The sequence below is a fragment of the Daphnia magna genome, unplaced genomic scaffold (assembly GCF_020631705.1).
Source record: "Daphnia magna isolate NIES unplaced genomic scaffold, ASM2063170v1.1 Dm_contigs021, whole genome shotgun sequence".
NCBI classification, from domain to species: Eukaryota; Metazoa; Arthropoda; class Branchiopoda; order Diplostraca; family Daphniidae; genus Daphnia; species Daphnia magna.
Genome location: NW_025533118.1, coordinates 760256 through 772463, shown reverse-complemented (window position 1 = coordinate 772463; position 12208 = coordinate 760256). Strand labels below are relative to the sequence as shown.

General features: G+C 38.4%; 1 protein-coding gene across 1 annotated transcript; it reads left to right on the top strand.

The window, feature by feature from the left end:
* Nucleotides 1-3169: 3169 nt before the first annotated feature.
* On the top strand, nucleotides 3170-4110 carry LOC116920125. The gene is made up of 2 exons (XM_045180641.1): nucleotides 3170-3874; nucleotides 3948-4110. Exons 1-2 carry the CDS (start codon nucleotides 3636-3638, stop codon nucleotides 4105-4107), a joined length of 399 nt encoding a protein of 132 aa, XP_045036576.1. The 5' UTR covers nucleotides 3170-3635; the 3' UTR covers nucleotides 4108-4110.
* Nucleotides 4111-12208: the final 8098 nt, after the last annotated feature.

Sequence of the window (12208 nt, the reverse complement as noted above, 5' to 3'; positions counted from 1 at the left end):
GATTTTCGACTGGAATACTCAGGTCACAGCTAGTGAAAACTGATTTGAGGGTGTTTAAGGAGGTCGGGAAAAAGAGATTTATGTTGCATTAAATAAGACGGTGAGCAGACAGTTCAAGGATTTTAAGATTGATGAGTAGCAGATTAGATATCACAAGTAAGGAAGACGTAGGGGCAGATTTAAACGATCGCGTAATAGATAAAAGCATTCTCTCTGAACTTTTCTAAGTTTCCTGAAACACGATTTTTAATTTGCTGCCCTGCTCCAAATGGCGCAAGCATAAAGTAACTTAGGTAAAACGATTGTCACTTACAGTGCTGCCCTGACGGGCAGGATTGTAGGTGGCAAGGGCATTCTTTTTTGTGTTTGTGTTGGAAGTGGCCCTTGCCCTTTTTTAGTTTTGTGTATTTTGTAATAGTCGTGGACGAGGACATATCGTTTACCTCCCCCGTAATCAAGTTTCAATCAAGTTCCCAGTTCTCTCTCTCTCTCTCTTTTGTTCCCCCTTTTTTCAACCAAGAATAAAGCCGTTCGTTTTTTTTCCCTTAAGTCATTTCTTCATCGCCATTATTTCACCCTCCATCCCTCATCTCTGTTATCACGTTCCATTGCACGTGAACGTGAGTAACAACGATTGATTTGTATAGAGTTTTTAGTGTGTTAGTTTTCAGTCCCCATGTACGTCTCGAACAAAATTTCAAGTAAAGAATTATTCGTTGTGTGGCCCTGCATTTTTTCTCGATATGTCTTGTCCATTTTAGTTTTGTGTCCAATTCAAAACCCTCGAATTCGACATTCAAAGAAGGCCGTACGGCAACGTTATTGATTTTTATGTTATGGTTTCCTTAGGCTGATGTTTTGGCTAAGATCATAAAAATGGACTTAGGTGGTTGATTTCTAATAATATATTTGAACAGGTTTGATAAACTGTGTCGCTCCTTTTTTGTAGGTTTTGGGTTGCCATTTCCAAATGCATTGAAATGAGGGCTATGTCGTCAGCATAGCTGATGATTTTCAATGTAAAATTAAAACTTTAGTTTATAATGTCTTCTGCTAGGATGATCCACAGAAAAGGAGATAAAATCCCTCCCATATTTATTAATACAAGAATTAAAAAGCGCTATTAGCAAGTTTGCAAGGATTTCACTTGATACTTGGATTAGTTCGATACTGATACCGTCTTGTCCAAAAGCCGAGTTCTTTTTAAGAGAAAAAATCGCATTGTCAACCTCTCTTCTTCTTATTGGTATGGTGATTCTGGTTCTATGGCATTTGACCATAAGTAGTTTTGATATGCGTCGATGTATCCTTGCTGCTTTTCCTCAATGGGTTTCGGAGCTGGAAAGAAACTCTTACAAATCTCTGACATAATCTCCATTTTGTCTGTTACCTTACTGTCATTCACTATTAGCTCATCAGAAAATTGTTTGTTACTTTGTTCTGAAGCAAGCTTTTTAAGGTTTTTAAATGGGTCGACGTTCATATCAATTGAACTAAATCATTTTTGTGCTGTACACTTACTTTTTCTTAGGAGAATTTGATATTTTGACTTCAATCCTCTATACATTCTTATATTTTCTTCGCTTACATTCCTCCCCTCGTAAGATTTCTGTTTCTTGAATCGAAGAATTTGGAGTTCTTCCCTCCAGAAATCCAGTTTATTTTTTTCTTATTAGTTTTTTTACAGCTTATTTTTTATTGCAATTGTTGCTATTTTCTGTGACTACTACGTCGTCAACTTTTTCCTTCGTCTTGATAGTCGACCAATTTATATTTACCGCTCTTAGAGAAGATTCTAGGTTGCTTAGGTAATTTCTTATGTTTAAATTTTTAATTTTAGGTACAGTGGGTTTCCCAGTGTAAATTTTTTTCGTTCACTCCGTTTTAATTGCAAAATAGATACAACGATGGTCAGATAGTGAATCTTCATTGTTAAAAAGAGTTTTATTTTTCGAAGGTTGTCAACCTTCGAAAATTTGTAGGAGGTTTCTGAAATTGAAAAACGTAAAAAAATATACAACGAAATTCAAACGTAAAAAACCTTTTCGTTATTTGAATGTTTAAAACCTTCGATTTTCAAACTACTGTCTAATATCGACGGTATAACGGGATTTTAGCGTACTTAAAAAACGCCACTGGGTGTCGGCCTTCGAGATTTATGTGGTGCTGCGTGGGCTGAACCGTCGGAAAACCTGACGTTTTCCACTTCTCTCTATGACAGCATAAAAAACAAATGACAAACGACAGCCGCCCACGATATTTGTAAACAGACAGTCAAACACAAAATAAAAGTTATAAAATGAACACAAACACCAACAGATTTGAAATTCTGCTCAGACACGTAGTTTAATACGGCGAATCGAATAAGAAATAAATGAAAACGAAAAGTTCCCCAGTTTACACGCGATGATTCCCCCCAATTTTGAAGCCAATCACAAACCGGCGGGAACCAAAAAAATTTGAATTTCGACCGAATAAATAAATATATAAAATGAAGAAAAACCCGAACAGACTTGAAAATTTGCCCAGACACGTAGTTTAATACGGCGAATCGAATAAAAAATAAATGAAAACGAAAAGTTCCCCAGTTTACACGCGATAATTCCCCCTAATTTTGCAGCCAATCACAAACCGGCGGGAACCACAAAAATTTGAATTTCAACCGAAAAATAAATATATATAATGAAGAAAAACACCAACAGACTTGAAAATTTTCCCAGACACGTAGTTTAATACGGCAAATCGAATAAAAAATAAATAAAAACGAAAAATTCCCCAGTTTACACGCGATAATTCCCCCCATTTGATAACCAATCAAAACCCGGCTGGAACCCCTGGGGAAACAATAAACATTTTGGGGCCCATAACCACGGGATACCCTTCAATCTTTCCCAAGGAAAATCTCTCAGGGATAAGAAAATAACATTCTTTTATTCGTTTTTACCATACTTAAACTAATATGATTATACTTATCACATTTGTAATAGTCTAGACTGTGTATTTGCCAGTAAACTAACTCTAACTCAAGACGATACAACCATGCACTTATATACCACAAGATTGAAGGTTAAGAAGGGAGGGGTTTACAATAACTTTTACTTTTATCATTAACTATTATCCGCAGGGAAGGTTGCATTCGTGACGAGCTTCTTGCTGGGTGGGGCTGCTGTTGCTAGGAGGAGTTGCTGCGGTCTATTACATTCCTTCCCCTCTTCGGCAAGAAGAAATTGGTCCTCCAATTTTTCTCTTTGTCTTCTGATTTCTTCTATTCCTTACTTCTCTTTGGCATGTGGCGTGGCAATGGTTAGGTGAAAACTTGTTTTTACCCGTCACCTACTTTCTTTCCTTCACCGTTATTCTTGTTTGTTGGGCTACAGTATGAGGCACAAAATACAAGATATGTTTTCTATACCGTTATTCATTCTCTTTATGCTAATAAAGTGTTAGTTAATAATTGATGGTCTACGTTCCTTTTTACTGGAATGCTACTACAGATTTCAATCATTTTTTTTTTTTTTTTTTGTATGCTTTTCTTCTCTTCTCTTCTTTTAGTTTTTTCTTGCCGTTCTTTCACGTCGGTTCTTGGTTTTCTGTCGTTCGTTGTCGTTTCGTGTCATTTGTTTTGAGTTTTTAAAATGGAGGTTGACTCTTTACAATTTTTGTTGCGCCATCGGGGCAATTTTGATGATGTTTTGCATCTGATGGGGGTGTTGTTGTTTTCTTCGCCGTCTCGTTTCTTTGCTCGATTTCGACCCGAGGACAAAGAATTGGTAGTGCAGTTGCTGTTGTTTTCACTACTCAATAATCCCTGTGCTCCTTCCTCTGCTTGCGATTTTGGCTTTCAGCGAGTTTGGATCGGTGATTATTACTACGTGTGAGTTGGTTTTCCTTTTCTTTCTTTTTTATGTTTCCGATTTTGTTAACGTTTTGTTATTATCTGTTTTTAGCCGATATCCTGGATATGCGAGATACCGCGATCTTTATCCTCAACATCTCGCTAGGTTGTTGTGGTGGTTGGAGTCAGGCGAGGATATTTTCTATCCCACTTCTCGGTCTGCGGTGTTTTTACCGGAATGCCTGCTGGAGGAATTCGAAGATTCTGTCTAATGAATGCAATTTTGTTGTCGTAATATTTTCGTTTTAGTGTGTTTGTTGTAGTAGTGGAAATAAACTTTTGTTGGTTCTTTTAATTTTTGTTTTTGATTTTTTTTTTTTTTTTTTTTAATGTGCCATACTTTGAGTTTTTAATACATTTACTACTTTCCCCTTTCACCCAAAATAAAAACTTGTTAAGTTTGTTTGTTTTTTTTTTCAAGTCGTGTGTTTTCCTGTGCATTTGCGAGCTTGACCGGATTCCCAGTTTTCTTCCATGACAGGATAAATATTAAGTTGTTTCGGTGCGCTTGGTTGAGCTGGGCGTGATTGTGTGGGTCTTTCCATGGTAAGAGGTGTAGGAGCCGTCATCCTAGTGAACGGTTGCTCTATTATTTCTTCCGGTGGTTGAGTGCTTGAATTTGGGATCATTGAAGTTAATTCGTGCGCTTCTTCCGTATTGATTCCATATCGTCTTAATCTTCTAGCTTGGCGAATTTTTTCCATGATTCTTGTGAAAGGGTCACAAATGATCAATATGCGTAGGGATATGATGAATACAATGAATCCGATGATAGATAGGATAAGAATTTTTAATGTGTCGAACCATGAGAACATGGTTCCTATCTGATTATCCTGTTTTTCTGACATCACTATGTCAGAAACAGATTTTGAATTTGATTCCTGCATTAGGCCTACTAGATCGTTTAGGATATTTAATTGTTCCATTTCCATTGTTTCATGCGCTGGATGGCTCTTCAGACTGTAGTCGAAATCATTCAGGTGCAACTCTTCGAACTCTGTGATAAGGTCTAAGTTCGGCATGTGAATGCTTGCTTTTTGTTTTACCCATTCTCCATCTGTTGAATTGTGTTCCCAGGTGTGATGGAATCCATTTAAATTTACCAAATGAGTTTTCCAAAAGCAATCGGAATATGGATGTATGGACCATCTATCTACTCCAATTGTGCAGTTTTTATCTTCATAGGTAAAGAATGGTTGAAATTCACATTTGGATTCTTTTGCGGAGATGAAAATCCGTTTGGTTTCACATTGTTGGAGCGTCATCGCTTGTCCGAAGCCTTGCAGTCTCGTACAGATGGGTAATCTGAGCGCTGAAGCAGCAAGAATTCCGTTACTTTGAGCTAAAATCACCGCTTGAGTTTTCTTTATCGTTGATAGTTGACAATATACGTCGCGGATTTCTTTTGCAAGTTTGTTTTCGTGTTCTGTTTCTATACTTATTTTATATTGCTCGTGCATTTTTGAAATTTCGAATTTAATTTTTTTCACCGAATTCTTCTATATTTTGGGGTAGACCGCTTTCTGTTTCATTTTTTATTGGTACCTCCGGTACTTGTTCTAGTGTTAAAGATGCTGCCTCGGGTATTTCTTGCTGAGATGTTTTTTCAGTGTCCTCAATAATTTCTATTATTGCATCTTCCATACCGGTGTGATTTTTCGTAACTGGAGGATCTTCTATTTTTCAGTTGTTGTGTTATTTGTTGTTGAATTGCTTATTACTTCAGTTGTTGTTGTCGTCGCCATAGTTGTCGTTGATGGTAGTGCAGTGGACGTGGTTTCAGTTGTAGTTGATGGCAATGTAGGTTCAATACTTGGAGTTGTAGGCCTAGTGGTTGTAGTTGTTGGCTCAGTAGTTGTAGTTGTAGCTGTGGTAGTTGTAGTTGTAGGCAGGGTGGTTGTAGTTGTAGGCTTATTTGTTGTAGTTGTAGGCGTAGTAGTTGTAGTCGTAGACTTTGTTGTTGTAGTTGTAGGCGTAGTAGTTGTAGTAGTAGGCTTATTTGTTGTAGTTGTAGGTTTTGTTGTTGTAGTTGTAGGCTTGGTTGTGGTAGTCGTAGGCTTAGTTGTGGTAGTCGTAGGCTTAGTTGTGGTAGTCGTTGGCTTAGTAGTTGTTGTAGGACTAGTTGTCGGTGGTGTGCTTTTAAAGGTCGTTTTCATGGCTGATGTGGCTATTGTTGTTTTCATTGTGGTTGTGCTTAATTTTGTAGTCGGTTTCGCTGTCGTTGTGGTGCTGGAAGTAGATGAGATAGATTTTTGTGTGGTGGGCGTGGTTAAGTTTTCGTTGTTTGCTTTACTTTCTCTTTTGAGAAGAGGGGGTATAAGTGGGAGTCGTGTTCCGTCCAATGATTGTTGAGTGTGAAGCGCTATAATGGCTGCTGCTGAAAGCGTCCGTATTTGGTGCGGGTTTCGATATTCGAAGTTAAACTGTTGTTTTCTACTTGAACCGTGGCAATGTCCTAAACTCAGACGTCCTACTTTTAGTGTGAGACATTTTCTGTCTGACGCCGGTGAATGTAGGCCAGTTCTGTCTGTTGCCATGAGCTGTCCTGTGTGTTCGAAAGTGCCCCAAATTGAACTGGTGTTGGCGCATTCCTGTAGAATAAGCATCGTTGTGTTTGCCTTGACGCAAGCATTAGTGTTGAACGGTCTGATGGTGAAATCAGACGTATACTCGAAAGCTTGGCCTTTGTTAGTTGCTTTACTGCAGTTTCCTACGGATACTTGTGATTGAACCAGGGGATCGTTACTTGTGATAAATGTTTTTAGTTCTTCTTGACATTTTGTCCAATCTGCGTCACAATCTTCCATGGTTAGTTGTTTTTCAAGCCCATGATGTGTGACACGTTTCCCGTTTGCATATTGTCCATTTTTCAACAATCCCCAGGCGATCATGTCCAAGATGATGTTTCCACTGCCGTGATTTGCTTTCAAAATACCGCCAAATATGGGTGAGTTGATTGTGGTTGTAATTGCTCTTCGTTGTTCTAATCGGACTTCTTGAATATCCTGCAATGTTACTTCGGGAAAATTTTCTATAACATCCGGATTGGTATTTATTGTTTGAAAGAACCACTGCTGGTTTTTTCTGGTATCTCCTTCCAAAGCACACTTTTCCAATTTTAAGGTTTCGTCGACCCCTACTGTAAGACACATTTCTGATTCTTGGGAAATTAGATAGCTGTTCTCTTTTTCTAAAATCCACCTCGTTGATTCCTCTGAACAGGCTGCAGCAAATACGTAGTCGTGTGTTGTCTCCGTGATGCAGATATGAGTATTTTGTACGCGTATCGTTTGGTCGACAATGTACTCAAATTTCGATCCTGATGGGAGAGGGTCGTCCTTTGAAAGTTGACTGTACGTTGTCAAAGGGTTTCTGCTTCCGGATTCGTAAGTAATGTATATTGTTGCATCCTTTTGTACGATTTTTCCATCTTCCTTGATTATCTTTGGTCTTCTATGTGCCAATCTTAGAGTTCCCCAGGCGTATGAAATACTGTAGAGGCGAATCCCAAGTTGTTCGTCTTCGACTTAGGTGTCGAAGAGAAAGTGAACTTCTTGAAGAAGAGAACGTTGTGGTCTGGATTTGTACAACTCTCTGTAGTCTTCGCACACGGGTGTGGCAAGGTTGGTATTTTTAAGGCATGTTGCGATTGTGTTCTTGAACATTTCATACAAAATTTTTGTTGTTTCTGCAGGAAACGTGAAGTACGTTAGAGGGATTCCAACCACTTTATGTCCTACTGTTACGATATCCTTATCTGGTTTGTTAAGAAAAGATATTTCAATCTGCCGACTGGTGTCGTAAAGGCGGCTGGAGTTATCTGACTCCGGTTCTCGAGGAAGTTCCAGGTATCCTTTCCCTTTTAGTAACGTCTGAGTGTATGAACTGTTGGTTGTTCTTTCTCCCCACACGATTGTATTTTGATTTTGGATGAATTGTCCTTCCTGTTGGGTGGTGTTTAGTAATCCGAAAGGGCTTTCGATTGGACTATCTGGTTTCTCCTGACGTAGCGTGATCTGTTCCGCTATACAGTTTAGTGTTTGGTATTCCTTGATGGCTTACCATTTACCTTCTCCTGTAGGAGTGGCTGTGAAACTGAGTCCCGTCGGTCCGGTTTGCATGTTATTGGCGCCACCTTTTTAATGGTTGACCATCCGCCAACATTCCAAAGGGGTGATTAGTATTGTTTCTTGGGAGTAAACTGTATCGAAGGATCCGATCCAGAACGATCCGGTTATTTTCTTTGTTTTAGTCCACTGTCGACATGTCCATCCTTTCCAAGTTGCTGCTGGTTTTTGCTTGGTTACTAAGGTGTAAGTAGTTGGTATCCTTGGTAAGTGTTGTGTTTCTGGTTTTTCATTGTCACAGTAGTAAGGCAATTCGAAGTCTAGGATTCCTCATATTTTCATGTTGTTACAATCGCATACGGATGCGTAGATAGGGTAAGTAGGGTTAAGTGAATGAAGGAGGCAAATAAGGAGGAGTAATGTCTGCATCTGTGAAAAATGAAAATGTTTAGTAATCCGGTCCTTGATATCGTCTTCTTAAGTGGTATTGGTGATTCGTTATAGGATCGTTTCGGTTTTGGTTACGGTAAAGGTTAGGTATTGTATGGTTTTTTGGTTCTCCTTCGTTCCTGCGTGGTTTGATGTTCGTCTTCACTGGATGTATCAGCTGCTGCTTCCTTGGTCGGCCTGGTCGGCGTTGGTGAATTGTTGGTTATCGTTGGGCTTCAACCTTTTCTGGTAGGTTTTGTAGTATTTCTTCTTCCTTAGTTGTTTCTTGTTTTCTTGGTATGTAAAGTTTGAGACGGTTGGTATGTACGATAGATTTTAGTTTTTTGTTTTCAGTGTGCTGGATCTCGTAGTTGATATCCGAGAAGCTTCTTGAAATTTGAAATGGTCCGTTCCATCGATTTATGAATTTTCCTGCTGCTGGTGGCGCCTTCAGTAATACGTAGTCACCTATGTTGTATTTAATAGTTTTCGTGGTTACGTCGTAGTATTTTTTCTGTCTTGCTTGGGATTTGAAGAGATGTTCTCTTGCCAGTTTTTGAGCTTTTTCCCATTGCTGTGAATACACCATACTAGTATCTTCATAGGTCTCGTATCTTCTGTTAATCTTGATATCATTGGGCATTATTGGTTCTCGTCCGAAAAATAGAAAGAATGGTGTTTCTTGAGTTGAAGCTTGTTTTGCTGTGTTGTAAGCAAAAGTAACGAACGGAAGGTATTTGTCCCAGTTAGCAGGTTGGTCTGAGACATAACAAGCTAACATGTCACAGAGAGTTCGATTGAACCTCTCAACTAATCCATCAGTTTGTGGATGATAGGCCGTAGTCCTTATTTGTTTGACTTTGAATAGTTTACACACCTCTTGTATTAGACTGGATAGAAAGTTAGTACCTTGGTCTGTTAGAACTACTTCTGGAGATCCATATTTAGTAAATATTTTATTAACTAAAATCTTCGCAATTGTTTGAGCAGTTTGATTTCTCATTGGAACTGTAAAAACAAACCTACTGGGATAATCTGATATAACTAATATATATCTGTATCCCTTAGCGCTTTCTTGAATTGGGCCCACTATATCCATAGCGATCCTTTCCCATACTCCTTCAACTCAAGGCAAAGGGTGCATTGGTGCTTTACTTCCACCTACCGCTTTTCTTTTATTGCACATCAAACAACTTTTAACGTATTCTATTACGGAGGTACGCATGCATGGCCATGTGTACTTTTTTTGAAGTCTAGCCAACGTTTTTCCTAATCCTAAATGTCCTGCCAACATGTGATCGTGATTTTCCTTTAAAATTTGTGGCACCAGTCTTACTGGCGTTACAATTCTTCTTCTGGTATCTACTAATAATCCTTTGTCGTTTATTTTTAATTTATTTTTAACGTCCTTACTTGGATTGGCCTTTGCCATTTCATGTAATATTGTTCTGCAATACTCATCTTTGTGTTGGAGTTCTATCCATTTTTCCGTGTCCTTGGACTGATTACTTTCCGTTTCAAAAATTACTTGTTTTGTTCTAGTTTCTTTGGTTTTTTGTTTTTACTTCTGGTTTCTCTTTTGTACCTATTGACCTTGTTTCTACTTTCGCTAGCGGCACTATTGGGGTGCGACTAAGTGTGTCAGCATTTTGGTGTGACTTTCCTGGTCGGTACTCAATAATGATATCAAATTCTTTGATCTTAAGAGCCCATCGAGCTAATCTTCCTGCTGGTTCTGTCTTACTCATTAACCATTCTAAAGGTCTATGATCTGTAAATACGGTAAACTTACGCCCGTATAGGTACGTCCTAAACACGTCGATGGCGTGGATTATTGCGTATGCCTCTTTCTCTGTGGTTGACCACTTGGACTCGCGGTCGTTCAGATGTTTAGAGGTATAGGCTATGACGACTTCTACGTCGTCTGATTTACGAAGGTCCTGTCCGTCGTACTCCGCTAAATCCGCTGATTGAGGTGGAGGTTGTATTTGAGCCAAGACTGCTTCTATTCCATATCCTGAAGCATCCGTGTAGATGATAAATTCTCGAGAAAAATCCGGATAACCTAGAACAGGTCTAGTGATGAGACAGTTCTTAATACATTCAAAGGCGTCCCTTTGTTCCTCCCCCCATTTCCATTCCGCTGACTTTCTAGTGAGCGTAGTTAGTGGGTGGGCTTTATCAGCAAAAGCCCTAATAAATTTTCTGTAGTAGCTGGCTAGACCTAAAAATGAGCTCAATTCTTTTACGTTTTTGGGAGCGGGATATTTAATAATCGCGTCTAACTTTTTTGTACTTGGTGTTATTCCTTTCCCGGATACGATGTATCCTAAATAATCTAATTCTTCTTTAAAAAATTCGCACTTCTTCCTTTTCAACTTTAAACCCGCTTGTTTAAGGAGTCTAAAAACTGCTTCCAAGTGTGTCACATGATCAGTAATTGAATTACTGAACACTATGATGTCATCTAGGTAAACCAATGTGAATTTGTACAATACAGTTTTCAAGATGTTATTCATTGCTCTTTGAAAAGTGCTGGGTGCATTTGTTAAATCAAATGGCATTCGATTAAATTCGTATTGGTCAAATTCACAAATGAAAGCTGTTTTGTGTTTATCACTTTCTTCTATTTCTATTTGCCAGTAGCCGCTTAGTAAGTCCAATGTAGAAAAATAAACCGATCCGCACAACGCGTCAATTGTGTCATCTATCCTAGGTAGAGGGTACTTATCCCCAACCGTAATTTTGTTCAAAGCTCTGTAGTCGATGCACATTCGCATCTCTCCATCTTTTTTAGGTACCATTACTATGGCTGCAGCAAAAGGACTGTGGCTTTCTCTTATTATTTTGTTAATTAACATTACCTCTATTTTAGTCTTAACAACAAGTTTTAGGGATTCGGGTGTTCTTCGCAGTCTTTGATTAATGGTAGCGTTATGGCCTGTGTGTGTTGTTTCCATGTTGATGTGATGTTTCACTTGTGTAGCTAGACCCAAGTCGGATTCTTGGTCTGCGAAAAGATCCGCGTGTTTCTTTAGTAAAATTTCAATTTTAGTTTGTATGTCGTCTGATATTTTGAGTGCTTGTTCTTCTTTTTCAGCAATCTTAGCTATCTGCTTAGTTTTTTTATTAAAGTCTAATTGAGTGAAGGATTCTAAATTACGATAATCTTGTTGTGTAAACTCTTCGTTTTCTCTATCAATTGGGATTAATGGTATATGGATTCCTGCTTTGCTAAATGTTACACTATAAATGGGCATGGTATTACTTCCAAAATTATGTTGTACTCCAAAGTGATTATAACATATTTGATGATTTCTAGTGTTAATCTTCACATTATGGTTAGATAAGAAATCTAATCCTAAGATGCATTGTTCATTTAAGTTGCTCATAACATAAAAGTGGTGGTTAATAATATGGTTATCATTGATAATAACTGAAAATTCAAATTTCCCTATCGATTTAAGTTCTTGTCCCGACACCGTTCTAAAAATAGGAGGATTCGCATTTTCTACTTGTTTTAAGTTCCCATTAAACTCTAGAGTATCCAATATTTTACTGGATACTAAGCTAGCGGCTGCGCCTGTGTCCACTAAAGCTATGATTTCCTTATTAAAAATTCTAACGGGAATACGTATCAGTTTTGGAATTACTACTTCTACATCTGATCCTAAATTGTATGTTAGTTGGGAGTTACTGATTGGTTTTATGGTGTTTATCGGGGACCTTGGTTGTTGGTACGTGCCATATCTGTCCAACATTCTCTTGCAATATGTCCTCTTCGGTTACACTTGTAGCAGGTTATTTCTCGATTTTC

What these genes read in the sequence shown, in the direction of transcription:
- LOC116920125 (XM_045180641.1), top strand. Translation starts at nt 3,636, where the DNA reads ATGGAGGTTGACTCTTTACAATTTTTGTTGCGCCATCGGGGCAATTTT. An exon ending in ATCGGTGATTATTACTACGT is followed by an intron (nt 3,875 to 3,947) that starts GTGAGTTGGTTT and finishes ATCTGTTTTTAG; the next exon opens with CCGATATCCTGGATATGCGA.